The sequence below is a fragment of the Schistocerca piceifrons genome, chromosome X, assembly GCF_021461385.2.
Source record: "Schistocerca piceifrons isolate TAMUIC-IGC-003096 chromosome X, iqSchPice1.1, whole genome shotgun sequence".
Taxonomy (NCBI): domain Eukaryota; kingdom Metazoa; phylum Arthropoda; class Insecta; order Orthoptera; family Acrididae; genus Schistocerca; species Schistocerca piceifrons.
Genome location: NC_060149.1, coordinates 611,604,898 through 611,630,219, shown reverse-complemented (window position 1 = coordinate 611,630,219; position 25,322 = coordinate 611,604,898). Strand labels below are relative to the sequence as shown.

Genomic DNA, 25,322 nt, shown 5'->3' with positions numbered 1-25,322 from the left:
CACGAAATGTAAAACTGCGATACCCAATTCCTTTCTTGAATCGTGTACTGGGCCCATAACCTATTGCAGAAACTTCAAGAAAGAACTAAAGGGCACAACATAAAACATATGCACGACACAGTTGCTATAACAAGACACATGTATTTTATTTTATGACACCAACCAGAGACCGTAAAATGGGCTAAAGCGGATCAAAAATTGATCTTTTCTTTTTCTTAAGTAAAGACGATTTAAATGGTTAATGAGAATCTGACAAAAATAGTCAGGTATTTTACATTTATCATCTTTCAGATTCCACTAACATTATATTTTTACAGAACATGGTTACCAAGAGAAAAATTATGAAAATCTGATCCGCTTTAGCCCACTTCTTGGGCTTTTCATAGTTAAACCACTTTACCCCATTCAAGGTGGAAATTGGATCACTATATGTCTTTTTACATGAAAGAATGGTGTACAGTAGTATATGTTTTTTAAAAATACATTTAATATCAAAATTACGATTGAAAATATAGTTAAATGAGTAATACTAAGAACTTGAACACAAAACCAACATCATAAAAATGTTTTCATATCACATATGGCAATTATATCTACTCCACACTATTCACGTTACTGTCTGAGACTGCATACCGACCCCTCCTTACATCTTTCACCTTACAAATGATGTTTGGTAAAGAAACTGTTTGAATGTCAGCAACATCTGGATACACAAAATCCGTCTGTTTTTTGCCACCTCTTTTCCTAAAAAAACTGACCATAGCAGTGTCTTTATCTGCTTCCATAATTTTCCCTACGTAACATCTAGCTCCTTTTTCAGTATTGAAGGAAACAGGGACATGATCTCCTTTGTCATAATGCATTTCAGAAAATCTGCTCCCTTGTGCTTCCATGACATCCCCCATATCAGCATCATTAATTGCTCTGTCTACCTCATCTTTAACAATCAAATCTTTGCATTGGACACTTTTTCCTGGCAAAATGTTGAGTCATTTCCCAACTTTACAACAGCTTGCTGGTATTTCACTTTCACGAGTTTTCTTCGAGTGCTCAATAAGTGAGTCTGTCCAATACTTTTTCACACCTGCAATGTATGTTCTACATGTTTGAGGCAGTTTGCTCAGAACTTTCTGTGGATCTAGAGGGACTATGCCACAAGCTTTAAAACCCAATTTCACATTCTTTGCTGAAGTAGAATTTATGGCTTCAGATGCGGTTTTCAGCAATGTAGGAAATTCTGTTTTAGGAACTGGTCCCCTGTTTTTCATCTTCCACACACCAAGAGCTTTTCACCATGCTCTCTTTAAAGGACGAAAATATGACACATCCAGAGGCTGGCATATGTCAGTTGAGTTAGGTGGAAGTAAGACAAAATGAATGTTGTTTGCTTCACAATCTTGGATAATTTGTAATGTTAAATGACTTGAGAGATTGTCAACAATAAGCATTTTTGGATGATCACTCCTGCAATATGGCATAATTATTGTGGACAACCACTGACAGAAAATGTCTGCATAAAACCATCCACTGGAGTTTTGGTTGTATGCAGCACCATTAATAATCTGCCACAGGTTTCATTCCATTCTCTCCAGAATTCGTAGATGTTATTTCCTACAGATTGGTGTTTGTAACTGAATTGGGTACAGCAGTCTTCCAGAAGTGCTATAGTGATAAAAATTTTGTACTGTTTGCAGAATGTGCACTTTTCAAGTTATATTTAAAACTGCATCACTTTCTGTTGTTGAAGGCATGTTTGTGTTGATGCTAATGTTGGGAATGTTGATGCTGCTTCTACTGATGAAGTTTCTGGCACTTTCTCTGCAGGTGCTGATGTTCCTCCTAATTCCACTCATATAACTGCAGTTGTTGTACCACTTCTGCTAGAAATATAGGAATTGGTAGAAAAATTAACTGTAAGGAAAACTAATTTTCACTAAATCACCTAAATGGAATATTTTGTGAGAAAAAGAGGATATTTGTACCACATTTGTTTTGGTTTCTTTCTACATGAATTAAATTAGCTTTCAGTACTTCCTTGATTTAGATTGTATAATGCATAATGTGTTCTTTGTGAAGAACAGCTACTACCGTTAGTATTTTACTTTGATTAAGGTGAATTGCAAATCATGAGGTACTTTTTTAAACTCATACCTGTATAGACCACTGCCTTTACAGTTCAAAATTATTGTAGTCTCAATCCTGTATAGTTTCCTGCAGGTAAAAATTTTGGTTCATGAACCAAGAGGTTCCAGGCTTTGCTGATGACATATAGGTTGTACACTTCCTCTTCCATGACTGTAAGCTTAGATGCTAACTTCATTTTATACACAAATTCAACACCTTAACCATTCAGTATTGAGTTTCATTCTAACTTTCACAATGCATTTTGGTGAGTACTCTTCTTCTTCAGGTGGCATATTCTTCACTATCCCATTTCTGATGTTTTCTGATACATCAATGGAATATAAATTCAAAACCAACTAAACAGATTTTCTATTACATCACTTTTATACAAAAATATTAACAAAATATTTACAAAGGTAAGTTTTATAAGCAACTGGCTTCACTTACTACATTCATTGGTACAGTGTCTATAGAATAACAGATAAGAAACTTATGTATTTATTTTGCAGTTGAATGTAAGTGTTAAAATATTTTTTTTCTTTGTTCATATGTATCATGATTTCCTCAGATTTCTTTCTCAATGTGTACCTATTCAGCTTTGTGTTTTGGTTTTATTTTTCCTTTCTCAGCCTTTTATGTAAAGGTTAGCATTTTACTTCTCTTCAAATCCTCCAAATTTTGTTCACTCTCATATAGCAGTTTCTGTTATTAATCAACAAACAACATTTTTCATTTGTATTAATGTTTCAGGTGTTGATGTAGTCATGGAAAACAAGGAACATTTCAGTGCTTGGCACCAGTTTTTGTTGATTTGTGCCCTACCATCTCTAGCTGCTATAATAGGCCTGAGTTTTGTCCCAGAATCACCACGTTATCTTTTGGAAGCTGGCAGAGAAGTTGAAGCTATGATGGTGTATCAGGTACTTATTACAGTCTTAAAGAATTATACTGGCTCTGAGACTTATTCTAAGCGAAAAACAGAACAGTATGTAATCTGTACTGACATTTTGTTTCTAAAACTTCATTTGTATTCAGTCACAATTCAAAATTTGGTTTCTTTTTCTCCTTAATATGATAGCAATTCTTGTTAAACTAGCTTGAATGCAGTTCTCATACTTTCTTGTTTCAGCGTATCTACAAAACAAACAATATGCACAACCCAGCAGCTCATGCTCAGTATCAGCTGTCAGAACTAGAACTCCCCAGCAAAAGGCCATCAGGACGAGGCCTGTCATCTCCTCCTTCACCTGGGAAATCTGTGTTAGCTGATATGACATACAGCATTGAAACAGTGAGTTCACTGAAAAAAATTGAAAATACACTCCTGGAAATGGAAAAAAGAACACATTGACACCGGTGTGTCAGACCCACCATACTTGCTCCGGACACTGCGAGAGGGCTGTACAAGCAATGATCACACGCACGGCACAGCGGACACACCAGGAACTGCGGTGTTGGCCGTCGAATGGCGCTAGCTGTGCAGCATTTGTGCACCGCCGCCGTCAGTGTCAGCCAGTTTGCCGTGGCATACGGAGCTCCATCGCAGTCTTTAACACTGGTAGCATGCCGCGACAGCGTGGACGTGAACCGTATGTGCAGTTGACAGACTTTGAGCGAGGGCGTATAGTGGGCATGCGGGAGGCCGGGTGGACGTACCGCCGAATTGCTCAACACGTGGGGCGTGAGGTCTCCACAGTACATCGATGTTGTCGCCAGTGGTCGGTGGAAGGTGCACGTGCCCGTCGACCTGGGACCGGACCGCAGCGACGCACGGATGCACGCCAAGACCGTAGGATCCTACGCAGTGCCGTAGGGGACCGCACCGCCACTTCCCAGCAAATTAGGGACACTGTTGCTCCTGGGGTATCGGCGAGGACCATTCGCAACCGTCTCAATGAAGCTGGGCTACGGTCCCGCACACCGTTAGGCCGTCTTCTGCTCACGCTTCAACATCGTGCAGCCCGCCTCCAGTGGTGTCGCGACAGGCGTGAATGGAGGGACGAATGGAGACGTGTCGTCTTCAGCGATGAGAGTCGCTTCTGCCTTGGTGCCAATGATGGTCGTATGCGTGTTTGGCGCCGTGCAGGTGAGCGCCACAATCAGGACTGCATACGACCGAGGCACACAGGGCCAACACCCGGCATCATGGTGTGGGGAGCGATCTCCTACACTGGCCGTACACCACTGGTGATCGTCGAGGGGACACTGAATAGTGCACGGTACATCCAAACCGTCATCGAACCCATCGTTCTACCATTCCTAGACCAGCAAGGGAACTTGCTGTTCCAACAGGACAATGCACGTCCGCATGTATCCCGTGCCACCCAACGTGCTCTAGAAGGTGTAAGTCAACTACCCTGGCCAGCAAGATCTCCGGATCTGTCCCCCATTGAGCATGTTTGGGACTGGATGAAGCGTCGTCTCACGCGGTCTGCACGTCCAGCACGAACGCTGGTCCAACTGAGGTGCCAGGTGGAAATGGCATGGCAAGCCGTTCCACAGGACTACATCCAGCATCTCTACGATCATCTCCATGGGAGAATAGCAGCCTGCATTGCTGCGAAAGGTGGATATACACTGTACTAGTGCCGACATTGTGCATGCTCTGTTGCCTGTGTCTATGTGCCTGTGGTTCTGTCAGTGTGATCATGTGATGTATCTGACCCCAGGAATGTGTCAATAAAGTTTCCCCTTCCTGGGACAATGAATTCACGGTGTTCTTATTTCAATTTCCAGGAGTGTATATATTTTTTAATTTAAATAGTGTAATGTGTGATGATAACTATTGTGGAGTGATATTAGGCAGTAGACACTCTGTAGATAGCTGCATCTATTCTCCAAAATCTATGTTATGGCATGTGGTGGTAACTACTTTCTGTGCCACTGTTTTCCCTCCCACCCAGTTCTATTTACAAATGCTTGCATTACCAAGAGAATTTAGCATTGTAATCCGAATAGCACAGGCTCTGCAATGTTATATTTATCTACCGATACCAATCAAGTGACTGTGAAGAACAGTATCTGACCTGTAAGGGAATATACATAATGGATGTTGGAGTACAGGTCATAAATGCATGGTTGACGACATTTAGATGTTTGGGTCTGGCCATGAGTCATGCACAGATAGCCAAATGGTAAGGTGACCACTCGTAAAATGCAGGAAATCCAGATTCGAATCCTGGTCCGGCATAAATTTTCATTGTTGTCGTTCCATTCTACAGCTGACAGTAGTCCTTATTCGCAATTACGAATTAATTGATGTGTTTCATAATGGCTGTGGTTGCCACAGTGCCTGTTCCTGTGGACATGCTTGCATATCCAAAGGAACTTTGCATCATAATTAGAATAACACAGGCACTGCAGTATTGTATGTCAGTAATGACCTCACACTGACTAATTAATCCCATGATGAAAGGCTCTACTCTTTGTTGGCTCTCGTCTGTTTCTTCTGTTAATCCAGTGAAGGGTTCCAGACTCAAAACTTGACTAAGTTGTTGGGAATTGAGATGGGTTTGGGGAGACAAAGGAGGGAAGGGAATGCATGTGGGTGAGGCTGGAGGAAGTGGATGTGGATCAGGGACTAGTGGAAACTGATACAAGTGTGATTGAAGATTTAAAGTAAGTGCTGTAAAGACAGCTGGGCTGTTATCATCTAAAAAATTCAAAGGAACTGAGATCAGTGGGATGATGGGGGGAAGAGAAGAAGGCTCAGTTGACATTGATTGCTACATGGTCATTGAAGGCAAACAACTTACGGTTATCAGCATACTCTGCATCTGGGTTATCAACTTTTTCTTGGGCAGAATTTTGCGTGCTTATATATTTGGGTACTGAGCTGGCTAGTGGTCATTCCCACATAAAAGTCTGTGTAGAAGTTTCAATGGAGCTGGTGTATGACATCACCACTTTCACAGGTGGGGTAAGCTATGTTTTTCACAGGGATATGATCAATGTAGTTAGGAATAGTAGGAATAGGGGGTGGACATGTATAAGGATGATTGATGGTATTTTGTATATTGGGTGGGTGGTGTATTGCCACTCTGAAAGAGGTGGGAATGCTTCTGGAAAGAATGTTCCTCATTTTACTGTTCATTGGAATATAGTTGAAGCTTTGGGTAAGGATGTTGTTAAGCTATTCAACCTGAGTTACTACAAAATAATGTAGGGGAGATGAAGGTGTTCCTTTGTATTTGGTTAGAGAAGATGCTTGGAGAATTAGAAGTGTGAGTGAGTGAGTGAGAGAGAGAGAGAGAGAGAGAGAGAGAGAGAGAGAGAGAGAGAGAGAGAGAGAGAGAGAGAGAATGCTGCTTGGAAAATACATTTGGGAGCTGTCTGTAAAGTGTGAAGACCTTCAGTATACTGCACAAGCATTGCACTACAGCTGAACCACCCAAGGTTGAATACACTATACAGACGAGGCCCTTTAGTGTTTAAGGAACTAAAACTGTTGAAGCACAGTTATAGCTACCAGAGGAAGTAGATACTCAGGTACGTGAGTACATTTGGAGTGAAAGCTCATAGTTTGTTTTTAGTCTAGGTAATAGTCTGAGGTCCTCTAATGAATGCTCACTCGTGAACACACAGATAGAAATACGATTGTGTATAAAGTAAAGGCACTTTGAGTGTCATCATTACCAGAGCATCCATAACAAAATCCCTGCATTTACCATCATATGGTGCATTTACCACTGAAGAAAGCTGTCTCATTTAAATTGTACTTGGAATCAAAAGCAGGGTTGAACCCTTAGTAGAAAGCTTCAAAATATTTAAAAAGGCATGGAATGTAGATCAAAAAGTGAGATAAGACATTATAGGAGAGAGAGTGTTCATTGCAATCAACAAAAATATTATTTCTATTGAGGTTGAAATTGAGTCTGACTGTGAAGTTGTCTGGACACAAGTAAATGGTACAGTTGAACTCAAACATTGGATGTTTCTACCAGGTACCTGATTCTACTGTAACAGTTGTAGCTTCATTCAGATACTGCATGTGCTCTGCAGTGCAAAAGAACACTGATCATGTTGTATTAATTGGAGGCAGTTTTAACCTACCAGCTGTACACTGGTATGTCAATGGATCTATGTATTCTATGCACCAAAGAAGTTCTGAACACTTTCTCCAAAAACTGTCTTGAGCAACTATTTCAACAACCCACTCACAATGGAAATATTTTAGACCTTGTATCTACAAACAAGCCTGATCTTATTGACAATGTCAGTATAAAGGCAGAGATTACTGATCACAATTTCCTCATAGTCATGATGGTTACAAAATTTAATATATCAGTGAAGAAGACTAGAAGAGTTTTTATGCTATAAAGCACAGATAAGCAGTTGTTAGCATCCTACTTAGAACATCATTTAGTTCCAATATGATGGATGTAGGGGAGTTATGGGCAAAGTTTAAAGTAATTGTGAAATACACACTTGAGAAGTACATTCATTATGGATGAAAAAACCTACTGTGGTTTAATTATAATACTGTTAACTATTCTCAGTTTAAAAAAATGAAAAAAAGGGAGGTATGTCAACAGGTAAAAGTTAGAAGAAACTTGAGATCAATGTGAAAAGCATACAAAAACTTCCACTGTTATACCAAAATCTATGTAATAGTGTCTACAAAATTAAAATTAGGCTATTTCATCATAACATTAAGGGGCCGAAAACAAGATAGAAGAGCATGTTGCATGGATAGAAGACGTGGAAATTCTGAAATGATAGAGTTCTAGACTTGCAATGAAAAGGGGTGGAGAAGTTAAATACTAAGGATTATAGACTAACATCATTCTTCTGTAGATTTGACATGGGAAAAGTAGTTGCAACACTTATAAGAGTTACACACATAGTCAGAAATACTGAAACAAACAGTTTTTGTTGTTGAAGGCATGTGCTTGTGACTTGTCCCCTCTAGGTGAGCTACCTATGAGAAATCTAGATGCGATACTGAGCTACCTCTCAGGCAAGAAGAAACAGATAATTTTAAAACAAGGGGAGTCACAGCTGAAATAGTTATACATAGTTGATTGACCAATTCATACAGCATATCAGGTGTATAGATACAGCTGTTAAAATTATTAAAATATAAAACTCAATAAAAAGTCAAGAGTCCACAGTAGCTGTTTTCATTGAAGTCAATTAGAGACTCTCACAACCAGTTTCACAACTTTTAAGTTGCATCTTGTGATGTGTATAATGGTATGTCGTATGGTATAGGGAGATGTTACAGAATGCCGCAAAGTAGCACTTGGCATGGCTAGGCAAATTTCTCGACCTTCAATTGCTGCAACCGTTATCAATGATGAATTTACAATCTGTGTTCAAATCATCAAATGTCTTTACATTACCAAATAAATATGTCCCATGGGCGTATGTCAAGCAATGGACGATGTCATTTGTAAATGTTATCCAGGAAATCCACAGTGTGTTGCCGGAGCATTTAGTTTTATATTTTAATAATTTTAACCCCTGTGTATATAAACCCAGTATGCTGTATGTATTGGTCAATCAATGATGTATAAGAAGAAACAGCTAACAATTTGTGGAGATTTCAGTCAAGGTTTCTTCAAAGGTACAGACAGTAAACATGAACTGGAATCATTCTTTGGGCGTTTCAATAATTTCAATAGTTAATTTTCCAAATCACCTGCAGCAAGATAGCAGGACACAGATTGATAACATGTTTATAGATATCACTCAAGCTGAAACAATTAATGTGTATGCAACTGTGAATGGACTATCTGATCGTGGTGCACAATTAATGGAAATAATACCTTACAGCTCGGAGGCAGGCTCACACAAAGCAGTGAGGCTTATTAACAAGAACAGGATACAGTATTTTAAGAGTAAATTAAAAGAGGTGGTATGGAATGAGGTATATATAGAAAGAGATGCTAATGTGAAATACAATTTATTCCATACTGAATTTGTGTCAGTATTAAAAGTATCTCTCCTAAACAGTTATCCATGGACAACAAAGGGAATTAAAATCTCATGTAAGGAGTAGAGGGAAATTTATATAATGGCCAGAATAATTCAAGACCTGTGTTACTTGCATTTTTCTAAAGACTGTAGTATTTTAAGGAAAATCATTAAAATATCCAGACTTGTGCATGTCCTGACAGAAGTAAATAATGCAGATAATAAGATTATAACAATGAAAACAATCAGTTTGTGACAATATAATGTAATTGGATACAGGGCCCATGCAAGGCACGTGCGAAACATGTGGCCACACGGGTCGGCACTTTACAAGGGGCGGCAAATCTGCCACCTCCCCTTTTTTTATTTTTTTGGGACTAACTCAACATTCATGCCCAAGAGGGGATTCGAAACCAAACCTTGGATGGAGTGGCTTTGGGAACTGTGGCATGGCGCCTCGACTACCTGCCGGCTACTCCTGTTGAACAAGGGGAGGGAGGAGGACTAATTTCTTCCTTGCCACTGTGGCAGCACCGTTGTGTTTACACCGGAGGAACAGAGAGTGGGAAGCAATCTGGCATACACACCAGTATAAGTGGAGTGCTGTCAGCCTGTTACATGCCGTGTGTTTACTCACAACTAATTTAGCAGAAGACAAAATCTAATTTATAAATTCGAATGCAATGTTCGATACTGCGGTGGAAAAATAGATCCTGAAAGTACAGAAACTAGTGGAGCAACTGCAGCTACATCTTTATCTTCAGGACATGACCAGAAAGTTGACAAACACAATACTGCAACCACCGCATACAGTAGCAATGCTGATGGTGGGCCATCCACAACATGTTCAACAGACCTCGTCTGGAATCAAGACCTGCTTTGTGACGAAAGCTCCGAGATTGAAACATCAGGCAGAACTGAAATTAGGCAACCTGATTCGGAAAACACTGGCAGAACATCAGCCGAGGTACTCACCACTGGAGAAGGGATTGAAGGCGAGCCTAAACTGGAAGACATTGTTGACTCAGATTCTGGAAGATGACTGGAAATTATTACCGACTGAATTCGAACAACTTTGTTCATGCAAGGTTCTCCCAAACGCATTAAGGAAGCTGAAGAATGTCCTAAAAACGCTGACACCCGGTGTTTCAGCCCTGTGCACTATTCTTTGAAGAATTAAGAAGAAGCAAATAGACATTGGTTGGTGTACTCAAAGAGCAAGGATACTGTGTTCTGCTTTTATTGCAAACTTTTTTCGTCATCTACAGAAAAAATTGCAAAGAATGGTATAAGCGACTGGTAGCACCTTACTTCGTACCTCGAAAATCACGGGAAGGCTACCGAGCATTTGAATTCACATAAAAAGTGGATCGTGTTTTCTGAGAGACTGAAAAAGTCATGAACTATCGACACCCATCATCAAAGGCTTCTGAATACTAAAAGTGAATATCGGAAAAATGTTCTTGAGCGCTTAATAGCAATAATTTATTTCCTGGGTCAGCAATGTCTGCCTTTGAAAGGAAGTACAGATACACTCTTTCAGCCTGACAATGGAAACTTCTTGAAACTTGTTGAATTATTTGAAAAGTTCAACACTGTGATGATGGAGCACCTGCACAGAACAAAGCAAGGTGAGAACAAGGGTCATCATTATCTTGGAAAAGAAACACAGAATGAAATATGAAATAATTCATCTTATTGGATCACCTATAACTAACAACATTCTATTAATGATGAAATCTGCAAAGTATTACAGTATAATTCTGGACTGCACACCAGATATTTCAAAAGTTGAGCAGATGACAGTTGTGGTACGTTTCATCCAGGAGACAAGACTTGACAGGGTATACGATGTTCGAATTCGGGAGCATTTCTTGGGATTTCTTCCAGTGCCCGATTCTTCAAGCTCCACTCTGATGCAGGTGGCACTCAAGTTCTTGGAAGATAAAAAAAGTCCTATTGTGTAATATGAGAGGGCAAGGATACGACAATGGAGCAAACATGAAAGGAAAGAAGTCTGGTCTCTAGAAAAGAATTTCAGACATGAACACGCGAGCATTTTATGTACCAAGTAGGAGTCACTCATTGAATTTTGTTGTAAACGATGCCGCTATGTCTTCTAAATATGCTGTTTCCATATTTTCGACAGTGAAGAGCTTGTATGACTTCTTCTTGTCCTCTGTTCGATGTTGGGATGTCTTGAAGAAGTATTTGCCTAACCTGTCGCTGAAGCCACTGAGCGATACTAGGTGGGAATGTTGCATCGCTGCACTTCCTCCCCTGAGGTTTCAAATTGGAGGTGCTTATGACACACTGGTTCAGATATCAGAAGAATTCGATGGCATGACCACTCATGAAGCAATGTCACTTGCGAATCAAATAAAATATTACACCTTTCTCACTTCTCTGGTAATCTGGTATGACATTCTGCTTCACATAAGTGTAGTCACTAAGACCCTCCAGACCATTGACATAAATGTTTCTGAGGCCGTGGAAATGCTTGAAAAAATGAAAGCATATTTATAGACCTGCAGCACAGAAGAAAAGTTTGTGTATTTCTTGATGGATTCCAAAGAATTGGCTACAGAATTAGAGCTAGAAGATCTAAGGTTACCATGGATAAGTGTTTCCTGGCGACGAAGTAAGAAGCCATACACTTTACCTATGAAGGAAGGGATAAGACAATAGATGACCCAACAAAACGTTACAAGATTGAATTCTACTATTATCTATTATATATAGTAACCACATCTTTGGATGAGAGAGTCAATCAACAGAAAACTCATTGTGATTATTTTGATTTTCTCTACGACATCGGCGAGCTGAAGAATGCACCTCTTGACAAAAAATGGTTCAAATGGCTCGGAGCACTATGGGACTTAACTTCTGAGGTCATCAGTCCCCTAGAACTTAGAACTACTTAAACTTAACTAACCTAAGGAGATCACACACATCCATGCTGGAGGCAGGATTCGAACCTGCGACTGTAGCGGTCGCGCGGTTCCAGACTGTAGCGCCTAGAACTGCTCGGTCACTCCAGCCGGCGCACCTCCTGACAGCCTGGACACAAAGTGTAGAAACCTTGCAGCGACTTTGCAAGATCATGAGTCAAGTGACATTGATGCACTGGTGTTGAGGGAAGAACTAAAAGTGCTTTCAACATAGTTGAAACCTGGTATAGGTCCAAAAGAGACTCTGAAGTTTATAGATAGACATAATTTTTGCCCTAATGTTAACACTGCTCTGAGAATTCTCCTAACACTCCCAGTGACAGTTGCAAGTGGAGAAAGGAGTTTCTCAAAACTGAAATTGATAAAGACATACCTCCAATCAACGATGAGCCAAACTTGTTTGAATGAACTTGCAACAATATCGATTAAGCACGAGCTTCCAGAGGACTTAAATTACACAGATCATGTGAAAGAGTTTGCACTAGCAAAAGCCAGGAAGGTTTGATTTGTCTAGTATTTTTTTAATTTTTTATATTATGATCAGTGTCTTGGTTATTTACTGTGTTGTTTCTTATTTTGTTCAGCATTAAATAGTTATTGTAAATATTATTGTTCAAACTAAATTATCATTAAATTGTAAATATATTTTGTTTTCCGTTGAATACATTATCTGTTCACAACCATCGAAAAATGTTTATTTAAGTTAACTGTAAGTTCATGCCGCACGGGATTGGCCAAGTGGTCTAAGGCGCTGCAGTCATGGACTCTGAAGCTGGTCCCGGCAAAGGTTCAAGTCTTCCCTTAGGCGTGTGTGTGTGTGTGTGTGTGTGTGTGTGTGTGTGTGTGTGTGTGTGTGTGTGTTTTTGTCCTTAGGATAATTTAGGTCAAGTAGTGTGTAAGCTTAGGGACTGATGATCTTAGCAGTTAAGTACCATTAGATTTCACACACATTTGTTCAAATGTGTGTAAATTCACAAGGCTTACTAAAATTAGCTAGATTTCTTCAGTCAAGTTTGACTCCATTTTTGAGCTGGTGCCCAGTGTCTGTTTTGTACAAATCTGTAGAGAATGGCCAGTAGGGGTGGCCGAGCGGTTCTAGGCGCTATAGTCTGGAACCGCGCGACCGCTACGGTTGCAGGTTCGAATCCTGCCTCAGGCATGGATGTGTGTGATGTCCTTAGGTTAGTTAGGTTTAAGTAGTTCTAAGTTCTACGGGACTGATGACCTCAGAAGTTAAGTCCCATAGTGCTCAGTCATTTGAACCATTGTAGAGAATGTCACCAATCAGTCGCAATTTTTGTCTCTATTTTCCAGATCTACATAAATTTCGAGCACAGTGTGGCTATTGTCAATGCTTTGAGTTATGTTTACATCTATATTGTCATGCTGAACGTAACTGTCAACATGACGGCTTAGATGTAAACACATATTAAAAGCTTAGAGACTGGCCACTCAGTGGCCAAAATGTAGGTAGATCTGAAAAGTAAAAACAAAAATTGCGATTGATTGCTGACATTTCCTACAGATTTGTTTAAATAAAATTTCACAAACGTTTTGTAAAAAAAAACCATGGGTGTTGGGGATGGGGGCGGCAATTTAACAGCTCACACAGGGTGGCACTTGAGCTTGCACCAGGCCTGATTGGATAGATAAAAAATCTACTCACCAAGCAGCAGCAAAAGATTCACATAAAAGAAGGTTATAATTATGCAAGCTTTCAAAGCCAGTGGCTCCTTCTTCTGGCAGAAGGGTTGAAGGAGAAGGAAGAGGGGTGAAGAAAAAGGATTGGAAAGGCCTAGAAAAAGGGGAAGATTTCAGAAAAGTCACCCAGAACTGCAGGTCAGGGGAGACTTACCAAATGGGATGAGAAGAAAAGAATTTGTTATCAATCAGGAGCCTGCTATCTTGCTGCAGGTAAGTTGGAAAATTAACTACTGAAATTAGATTGAAACATCCAAAGAATGTTTCCAGTTCATTTTTCCTTTATGTTCCTTTTAAGAAATCAAGACCAAAATCTCCACTAACTATTAACTGTTTCTTCTTAAACATTATTGATTGAGCAATTCATACAGTATACTGGGTGTATATAGACAGGCATTAAAACTATTAAAATATGAAACTTCTCATCCCATCTGGCATGTCTTTTCTGACTCACAATTCTGGGTGACTTTTCCAAAATCTACCCCTTTTCCTAGACCTCTCCAGTCATTTCCCTTCACCCCTCTTCCTTCCCCTTCAACCCTTCTGCCAGAAGAAGGAGTCACTGGGTTCTAAAGCTTGCAGTATTCTGACATTCTTTTATTTGTGTGTTCTGCCACTGCTTGGTGAATAGATTTTTTATCCATCCAATTACATTAGATGATAAGATTAAAACTATATGGGGTATTGTCTAATAAGAAAATGAGAGCCAGTCATTGTACAAGATACTATAACAATTAAACTAAATAACAATGTTGGGACTGATAACGCACAAATCATGAATGCTTTTAACAAACAGTATCTAAATGTAGCAGCAAAACTAAGATTTAATGGTTCACTTGAACAAGAAGGAGAAGATATGAAAGTGTCATTCCACAAAACTTTAAGCAACTAGAAGTTACACCAACAGCTGTTACTGAAATTAATAGAATTACAAAAATTATAAAAAAGAAAGCTCATGCAATACTAATGGAGTTTCAAACTATTTTCTGAAAAGTTGTTCCAATTTAATAACTTAATAAGTAATGTCCAATGATTTATGTAATGCATCACTGGCACAGGGAATTTTTTTCGGACAGATTCAGATATGCAATTGGTAAACCACTTTATAAGAAAAGTGACCAGGAAGACTTAAATAGTTATCATCCAATTTCCTTACTGGTATCTTTTTTTCCAAAATATTGAAAAAAAAGTATTCAAGAGCAGTCTCAATTTAAGTAAAACCAATTTTGTAGCATATCACACTTTTGATTCCAGAAGTGTTGCTCAACTGAGAATGCTAGTTATACATGTACCCACCAAATATTACAAGCCTTTAATTTAAAATATCATAAGTTGGTATTTTTCCTGATCTTTCCAAGGCATTTGATTGTATGGATTATGTTACACTTCTAGAAAAACTTAAGTTTTATGGAACTGATAGCTTTACACACAACTGGTTTGAATTATGCTTAACAAACCGGAATGCAAAAATTTGTGCTGATTAATTAAAACAATTTTGAAAAGTAGAAAATTTTAGTGACTTGGTGTGAAAAGCACAAAGGGGATACCAAAGGTTTCAGTTTTGGGTTCACTTCTACTCCTTAAATATGTAAATGGCCTTCTGCTTAACTCCCAACATTCAGAACTTGTACTTTTTGCAGACATTACTAGTGTTATAATGAATCCCATTAGAGACGAAACAACAAATAGATTGTTTATTACATTTTTCAGAGAATTATTAGTTAATTATCTGAGAATGGACTCTCCCTTAATTTTGAGAAAATGCACCATATTCGCATCTGTACAACAAATAGAGTTATATCAACAATTGGTGTAGGACATGAACAAGAGTCAGTAAATAAGGTAGAATGGTCCCAATTTTTGGATGTAAATATTGATGAAAATTCAGACTGGAAGAAACACATCACTGATCATCTCAAACAGTTAAGTTCAGCTACTTTTGCTCTTGGTATAATTGCTATGCTTGGAAATAAATGAATCAACAAGCTGACATATTTTGCATATTTCCACATAATAAATGTCTTACAGAATAATTTCTTGGGGCAACTCATCACTTAGGAAAAAAGTTTTGAATGCACAAAAGTGAGCAGTGAGAATAACATGTGGTGTTCATCCATGGTTGACATGTTGGTCCCTCATCAAGGAGTTAAGCATTTTCACTGCATCATCACAGTACAGATATTTTCTAACGAAATTTGTCATAAATAATCCACCAAAGTTTGACAGGAATAGTGATGTCCACACATACAACGCTAGAGGAGATAAATGACCTTTGTTATCCATTGCTAAAGCTGTCAGTAGGTCAGAAAGATGTTCAGCATAAAGAAACATATATTTTTGAATATCTGCCCAATAAAATAAAATGTTTGACAAGTATCAAAGCAAGTTTTAAATATAACCTAAAATTATTTCTTCTTGACTACTTTTTCTATTTCAATTTAAAAACTGATAGCCTAAAAAAAACATCTAGTTTTGAAAGGTAGGTGCATGAATGGTACCCAAATATAGTGTGTTCATTAATGTTAACATGAAATATGTATACATATACTGTAAACCAAACGGTTCTCAAAATTTTGATAAAATACTCATTCAAATGGTGTGTGGAACGTGTAAATAACTAACTGTAGAAAAATGTAAGTAATTGCAGATTAGTGGTGTGCTGTTTGACAGAAGCACATTGATTAAACATCATATCTAAGAATAATGTTGCAAAATGTCATGGAATAAAATAAGCACATAAGGTCAACTGTCAGGAAGACCAATTTTTACCATTAGTTATTGGTAGAATTCTAGGAAAGTGTAGCTTATCTATAAATGAGACTGTGTAGAGAACTCTTGTGTAAGCCATTCTTGAGTACTGCTCAAGTTTTTGTGTCCCCACCAGGTCATATTAAAGGTAGACATTGAAGCAAAACTTAGACGTGTGCTGCTACATTTATTACCAGTAGGTTTGATCCATGAGCTTAAATGGGAATCCCTACAATGAAGAAGACATTCCTTTTGTGAAACACTACTGAAAAAGTTTTGGGAACCAACATTTTTGACAGACTGTCACCAACCTATATCTTTTGTAAGGACCTTGAAGACAAAATAAGAGAAATCAGGGCTCATATAGAAGTATATAGATAGTCATTCTTCCCTCTGCCTATGAGTGAATCAGGAAAGGGAGTGACTAACAGTGGTACAAGGCATCTTGTGTTATGCATTGTAGGTTGGCTTGTGGAGTATGTATGTAGATCCATTCAACACTAAAATGTTTCTCCTCCAAGTAATGAAGTGGAGGTATGCCTGTTATCTATTTAGTGCAAGAAAGATAATTATATAAAGTACTTTCTGTTATTACTTACTTTTTTCTTGGCAGGACCTTAGCTTTCTAATTTCATGCAATGTGACATTGGTATTTGCAAGTATGGGTACAGAAAGTAAACTTTTTAAATGAATCATTCAGTGATTCAGAAAAACTGTAATTCTGCCCATACTGAATGAACAAACAACAAATTTTCAAGATCTTGCTATACTGTGAATTGTGTATGGCATGCTACATCCAGAATCATGAACGCAGGACTGGTTCAACAGTGTGTGGTGATAAATCTTAAATGTAGTTTATGTGTAGTTTGACATATAATTCATGGCATAGTGAAAACATATGAACATATATAACCAGTACAACAGGAATCCAGACAGTAATTTAATAGGTGAGAGTAAGCACAGTTATGTAATCTCAGGAAAACTGAAATGTAAGAGAGAGAAAGAAACAATGTGAAAGAGAAACAGACAAGTATTGAAGAATATGTAATTGGACTGAAGATAGAAAAAGGCAAAAAGAGTAATAATGAGGGAAAAATAATCACATACAAAGTTCAGAAAAAAGAGAGAAGGTGGAAAAGGGTTTAAAATTAATATGTGTGAACTTTTTGATAGATATACATTGATGAAAGGTGAGTGGTTGGAGAATGTTGGAGCTATATGATATTCAGCAGCATTCAGATGCCACACATTTCTTATTTCTGATGATCAACAGCTCAAATGTGAATGCCACCAAAAGTAAACACCCACAACATCATCCACAGCAGTACACTGAGGTGTCCTAGAATCTTTGGATTGAGCATAGTGAAAAGCACTAACAGTGTCCATAATCACTTTCTAAATCTGTATTTGAAATATGTGTACAAAGATTTCTAATCCCAATTTATATCACAAAAATCATTTGTTAAAATTTGTTGATTACATTAAAACACAAAATAAATGACCCATGGTTCACAACCATTACTGATCTTGTGACATGTCCATTGCTAAAAATTAAAACAGTCTGTATTTGCACAGTATGCATGATGGTGGTGGAAACCACTCATACATGAGGTGGTATTTAATCATTTAGCTGGCTGATATTGCAATCTGACAAAGTAGAAGTTTCTAGTGGTAGGCAGGTATAATTATAATCAAATCCCAAGCAAGCCAAATCACATCATGAAACAGCCCATAGAATAACCATTGCATAGTAGAATCACCTTCATTACTTCGGCTGGCCATAGGGAGGAACACATTCATTTGTGATTTGTGAACAGAAGTGAGACTGGGTCAGTGACTGCTTCGCCTTAAATTGGCTTGCTGGCAGGCTTAGGTGATTACAGGTAGAAGAAGTGTTGTTCCCCACTTGAAGCAACCCCATCAGACATAGGTGTAGTGTGGCACATAAAAATTAAGGCATCACCCATCAATCCTTGTGATGGAGTTATGAGGGCCCTGTTTCCTTGAATCAGTACTTAAAACAGCCTGGTCAGTGTGGCAGAGGACAGTATGGCAACAGCACAAATTAGATTAGATTAATACTAGTTCCATGGATCATGAATACGATATTTCGTAATGATGTGGAACGAGTCGAATTTTCTAATACATGACATAATTAGGTTAATTTAACAACATACTTAAGTTAATATAACAGCTTTATTTTTTGTGTTTTTTGTTTTTATTTATTTTTTATTATTATTTTTTTATTTTTTAAATATTTTTTTTCTTTTTTTTTCTTAATTTATATCTAAAAATTCCTCTATGGAGTAGAAGCAGTTGTCGTTCAGAAATTCTTTTAATTTCTTCTTAAATACTTGTTGGTTATCTGTCAGACTTTTGATACTATTTGGTAAGTGACAAAGACTTTAGTGCCAGTATAATTCACCCCTTTCTGTGCCAAAGTTAGATTTAATCTTGAATAGTGAAGATCATCCTTTCTCCTAGTATTGTAGTTATGCACACTGATATTACTTTTGAATTGGGTTTGGTTGTTAATAACAAATTTCATAAGAGAGTATATATACTGAGAAGCTACTGTGAATATCTCTAGATCCTTAAATAAATGTCTGCAGAATGATCTTGGGTGGACTCCAGCTATTATTCTGATTACACGCTTTTGTGAAATAAATACTTTATTCCTCAGTGATGAATTCCCCCAAAATATGATGCCATATGAAAGCAATGAGTGAAAATAGGCGTAGTAAGCTAATTTACTAAGATGTTTATCACCAAAATTTGCAATGACCCTTATTGCATAAGTAGCTGAACTCAAACGTTTCAGCAGATCATCAATGTGTTTCTTCCAATTTAATCTCTCATCAATGGACACACCTAAAAATTTGGAATATTCTACCTTAGCTATATGCTTCTGATTAAGGTCTATATTTATTAATGGCATCATACCATTCCCTGTACGGAACTGTATGTACTGTGTCTTATCAAAATTCAGTGAGAGTCCGTTTACAAGGAACCACTTAGTAATTTTCTGAAAGACAGTATTGACAATTTCATCAGTTAATTCTTGTTTGTCAGGTGTGATTTCTATACTTGTATCATCAGCAAAGAGAACTAACTTTGCCTCTTCATGAATATAGAATGGCAAGTCATTAATATATAATAAGAACAACAAAGGACCCAAGACTGACCCTTGTGGAACCCCATTCTTGATAGTTCCCCAGTTTGAAGAATGTGCTGATCTTTGCATGTTACGAGAACTACTTATTTCAACTTTCTCCACTCATGCTGGATGAGTTTCTGGTTGGCACCTTTGGGACATAGGTGCTCTGGTCCATAAGAGGAGGTGTCGAGGCTGGAGCTCACGGCTTTCAATGGGGGGACGGGGTTGAAGTCAATGGGAACCTCTACCAGGAGGCACAAAGAAGATGGAAGAAGTAAACACCCATTGTTCCTGGTGACATGTTGGAGATTTTGGCTGGTTGACATGTGTGGTTTGGATGCTCTAACTAAAGCTGAATCTGATGCTCGTGGAGCAACACCCATGCAGTGGTCACCAGAGCCACCTGAGAGCCTCATTACCAAAACCGACACTCTTTGTTTTTCAGCTTGAGCAGACAGTGGTAATACTCAGTCAAGCAGCATTCAGGGGGGTTACCCATACTGCAACTCTGCCAGACTGTGGCTGTTGATGGGCATCACTCTATAAGAAACTAGATTTGTATGCAGCTTTTCTCATAGCCTTTGAAAGTTGGATCTTAAAGTTGTGGACAAAAATTTTCAGCAGGCCATGAGAGATGGAATAAAAAGGAGAGTGATGATATGTTTAATGCCATTGCAGCTGGAGATTTGGTGAAAAACATCCACTGTAAAGTGCAGCCCTTTATAACTTGCCTTTGTTTCCTATAGTATGGAGTACCTTGGCTTTATCACACTATTTGTCATGATTCACCACACACACTGCTCTGGGGAAATTTTGTTCATAGTGAGGAATATATTTGACCTGTGCTAACAGATAACTGTATAGGAGTGCTGGCTGCGACTATTAATCCTATTCCAAAGGAGGAAGTCATGATGTATGGTACTTGTTTATTTATTACAGGGTTGCAATATTGTGTAATTATTTAAGAGGTATGAACACATGCTAAATGAGATGCAGGCACTTGGAGTTAAGTTTCATTGATTAAATATTTATTTCAACACATTAATGAACAAATTAGATGAGATGTATCCTTTTTTGCAACAAGTATTCTACAATATTAACAGTGTTTCAGTATATTGCCTGAAAGGCAAGTAAATTATCATCACATCTAAAGTCACACACATGCTAATTATTTCTTCATAAGCAAGGCAGTTTATATCTATTTTGCAAACAAATCTCTTAAGTTGAATGAAAGCTGCAGGTTCATATTTAAATTGAACTGCACCATGAAAAGATGAATGTGCTTAACATTTATGATTTCAACCTATTCATTCCTGAAACACCTTATGTTTACTGCCAAAGGGAAACTAGGAAAAGCACCATATTGCCTTACTTCTATGAGGACTGGAGTCATGACTTGCTGATGTTCTCTCATCCACACTCCTCACTGAACATTTACTGTTCTTGCACACTAACCTAGAGAAATTGCTACTTTTTGAAGAATGTTTGCTCATGATTCCCCTCTAAACTTCTTTGCAAGGAAGACATTAGCTTTTTCATTAGTCCCACTGCTCCCAACATCTATGCAGTGTATGCCAGTGTTTGTGTAGTGGGCACGTCTTCCTGGAATTGCATCCCCATGGTCCTGTTAATGATTGGGCAACCTTGTATCAGTCACTAAAAAAGAAATAGTTCTCCTGTCTGCCAATAGAATACCAGACTCTATCTCCCATCATTTGACTGTTGCAAATATGAAATAGGAAAATCTACCTACCCAATCCCTGAACCCACTTATCTGACAGACTAACCTAATATACACTACTGGCCATTAAAATTGCTACACCAAGAAGAAATGCAGATTATAAACGGGTATTCATTGGACAAATATAATATAATAGAACTGACATGTGATTACGTTTACACGCAATTTGGGTGCATAGATCCTGAGAAATCAGTACCCAGAACAACCACCTCTGTCCGTAATAATGGTCTTGATACGCCTGGGCATTGAGTCAAACAGAGTTTAGATGCTGTGTACAGGTACAGCTGCCCATGCAGCTTCAACACGATACCACAGTTCATCAAGAGTAGTGACTGGCATATTGTGATGAGCCAGTTGCTCGGCCACCATTGACCAGACGTTTTCAGTTGGTGAGAGCTCTGGAGAATGTGCTGGCCAGGGCAGCAGTCAAACATTTTCTGTATCCTGAAAGGCCCATACAGGACCTGCAACATGTGGTCGTGCATTATCCTGCTGGAATGTAGGGTTTCACAGGGATCGAATGAAGGGTAGAGCCACAGGTTCTAACACATCTGAAATGTAACATCCACTGTTCAAAGTGCTGTCAATGTGAACAAGAGATGACGGAGACATGTAACCAATGGCACCCGATACCATCATGCCACGTGGTACGCCAGTATGGCGATGACGAATACATGCTTCCAATGTGCGTTCACCGCAATGTCACCAAGCATGGATGCGACCATCATGGTGCTGTAAACAGAACCTGGATTCATCCAAAAAAATGACGTTTTGCCATCCGTGCACCCACGTTCATCATTGAGTACACCATCACAGGCGCTCCCGTCTGTGATGCAGCGTCAAGGGTAACCGCAGCCATGGTCTCCAAGCTGATAGTCCATGCTGCTGCAAACGTCATCAAACTGTTCGTGCAGATGATTGTTGTCTTGCAAACGTCCCCATCTGTTGACTCAGGGATCAAGACGTGGCTGCACGATCCATTACAGTCATGCAGATAAGATGCCTGTCATCTTGACTGCTAGTGATATGAGGCCATTGGGATCCAGCACGGCATTCCATATTACCCTCCTGAACCCACCAATTCCATATTCTGCTAACAGTCATTGGATCTCGCCCAATGCGAGCAGCAATGTCACGATACGATAAACCATAATCATGATAGGCTACAATCCGACCTTTATCAAAGTCGGAAACGTGATGGTACGCATTTCTCCTCCTTACACGAGGCATCACAACGTTTCTCCAGGCAACACTGGTCAACTGCTGTTTGTGTATGAGAAATCGCTTGGAAACTTTCCTCATGTCAGCACGTGTGTGAATGCTCTGAAAAGCTAATCATTTGCATATCACAGCATCTTCTTCTTGTTGATTAAATTTTGTGTCTGTAGCATTTCATCTTCATAGTGTAGCAATTTTAAAGGCCAGTAGTGTAGTTGTCGTTGATCTAATACTAGATTAATTTAAAGCAGCAAATCATCATTACTCCATTGCCCAAAAATTGAAAAAAGGGGGAGGCTGATGATTTGCATTTCAAAGTATTAGTTAGACCCAGTTTTATGTTATATGTACTGAAATGAGAAAATGCTTCAAAGTTGAAACGTATCATTCAAGTTATGGGTATGCAAATTTGTTTGTGTTGATACATACCATGGATCACACATGTGGTATATAAGTATAATGTGTAATATTTACAAGTAGAGACTGCATGGTAAAAACCACATATGAAACTAAAAGCTAGTACCAAACATGTGAAGTCTGCAAGGGTGGCCTTGCCTGTTGCGGCAATGGCTGGTCTTCCTGAGAGGTCCGGACAAGTGCAGAGTGTGGGATTGCTTGTCATTGGGAGCTCCAGTGTTAGGCGGATGATGGAGCCCCTTAGGGATATGGTAGCTAAGGACAGGAAGAAAGCCAATGTGCACTCCATGTGCATATCAGTGGGAGTCATACAAGATGTGGAAAGGGTCCTTCCAGATGCCATGGAGGGTACAGGGTGCAGCCAACTGCAGGTGGTTGCTCATCTCGGCACTAATGACATGTGTCGCTATGGATCGCAAGAGATTCTCTCTGGTTTCCGGCGGCTATCTGAGTTGGTGAAGACAGCCAGTCTTGTTAGCAAAATGAAGGCAGAGCTCATGATCTGCAGCAGCATCGACAGGACTGATTGCGGATCTTTGGTACAGACCCAAGTGGAGAGTCTGAATCAGAGGCTCAGATGGTTCTGCGACTGTGTAGGCTGCAAATTCCTCGACTTGCGCCATGGAGTGGTGGGATTTTGGGTTCTGCTAAATAGGTCTGGTGTCCACTACATACAGGAAGTGGCTACACAGGTAGCAGGGGCTGCTTGGTGTGGACTGGGCAGTTTTTTAGGTTAGACAGTCTCGAGAAAAATCAAAAAGGACTCCAGTTCCAAAGGGTACAGGGCAAAGAAATAACAAGAATTGACCAAGCAACAGTTGGTATTGTAGTTGTAAATTGTCATAGCTGTGTTAGAAAAGTACCAGAGCTTCAAGTGCTGATAGAAGGCACTAAAGCTGAAATCATTATAGGAACAGAAAGCTGGCTAAAGATAGAGATAAATTGTGCCAAAATTTTTGCAGAGGTGCAAACCGTGTTCAGAAAGGATAGATTGAATAATGTAGGTGGTGGTGTGTTTGTGTCTGTTGGTAGTAGTTTATCTTGTAGTGAAGTTGAAATATATAGTTCCTGCGAATTACTCTGGGTATAGGTTATACTCAACAGCCATACCAAAATAATAATTGGCTCCTTCTACCGCCCCCCTGACTCAGATGATATAATAGCTGAACAGTTCAAAGAAACTTGAATCTCATTACATATAAGTACTCCACTCATACAGTTATAATTGGTGGAGACTTCAATCTACCCTCGTTTTGTTGGCAAAAATGCATGTTCAAAGCTGGTGGTAGACAGAAAACATCTTTCAAAATTGTACTAAATGCTTTCTCTGAGAATTACTTTGAACAGTTAGTTCATGAGCCCACATGTATTGTAAATGGTTGCGAAAACACAATTGACCTCTTAGCCACAAATAATCCTGATCTAATAGAGAGTGTCATGATGGATACAGGGATTAGTGAACACAGGGCCATTGTAGCAAGGCTCAAAACCATATCAACCAAAACCACTAAAAATAAACACAAAATATATCTGTTTAAAACAGCAGATAAAAATTCGCTTGATGCGTTCCTAAGAGAGAGTCTCCATTCCTTCCAAGCTAATTATGTAAGTGTAGACCAGATATGGCTCAAATTCAAAGGTACAGTATCGACAGCAATAGATAGATTAATACCGCATAAGTTAATAGGAGATGGGACTGATCCACCATGGCACACTAAACACGTCAGAACATTGTTGCAGAAGCAATGAAAAAAGCATGCCAAATTCAGAAGAACGCAAAATCCCCAAGATTGGCTAAGTTTCACGGAAGCTTGAAATTTACTGTGGACATCAATGCGAGATGCTTTTAATAGTTTCCACAATGAAACATTGTCTCAAAATATGGTAGAAAACCCAAAGAGATTCTGGTCATATGTAAAGTACACCAGTGGCAAAAAACAGTCAATACCATCACTGCACGATAGCAATGGAAATGTTACCAACGATGGCGCCACTAAAGCGGAGTTACTAAATACAGTTTTCCATAATTCCTTCACAAAAGAAGATGAAGTAAATATTCCAAAATTTGAAACCAGAACATCTGTTAGAATGAGTGACATAAAAGTAGATATCTTAGGTGTTGTGAAACAACTCAAATCACTTAAGAAAGGAAAGTCTTATGGTCCAGATGGTATACCAATCAGGTTCCTTTCAGAGTATGCAGAAACAATAGCGCCCTTCTTAGCAATCATATACAACCGCTCACTTGATGAAAGGTCTGTTCCTAAAGACTGGAAAGTAGCACAGGCCACACCAATATTCAAGAAAGGAAGTAGGAGTAACCCATTGAATTACAGACCCATATCAA

The 25,322-nt window shown here is 38.8% G+C and overlaps 1 protein-coding gene across 1 annotated transcript in view; it reads left to right on the top strand.

Moving 5' to 3' along the window:
* LOC124722894 (synaptic vesicle glycoprotein 2B-like) overlaps nucleotides 1-25,322 on the top strand; it is a 236,402-nt gene that overhangs the window by 142,985 nt on the left and 68,095 nt on the right. The window contains exons 6-7 of the mRNA XM_047248036.1: nucleotides 2,875-3,044; nucleotides 3,254-3,415. Of these exons, the coding sequence (XP_047103992.1) occupies nucleotides 2,875-3,044; nucleotides 3,254-3,415 (332 nt within the window). The remainder of the gene's footprint in view (nucleotides 1-2,874; nucleotides 3,045-3,253; nucleotides 3,416-25,322) is intronic.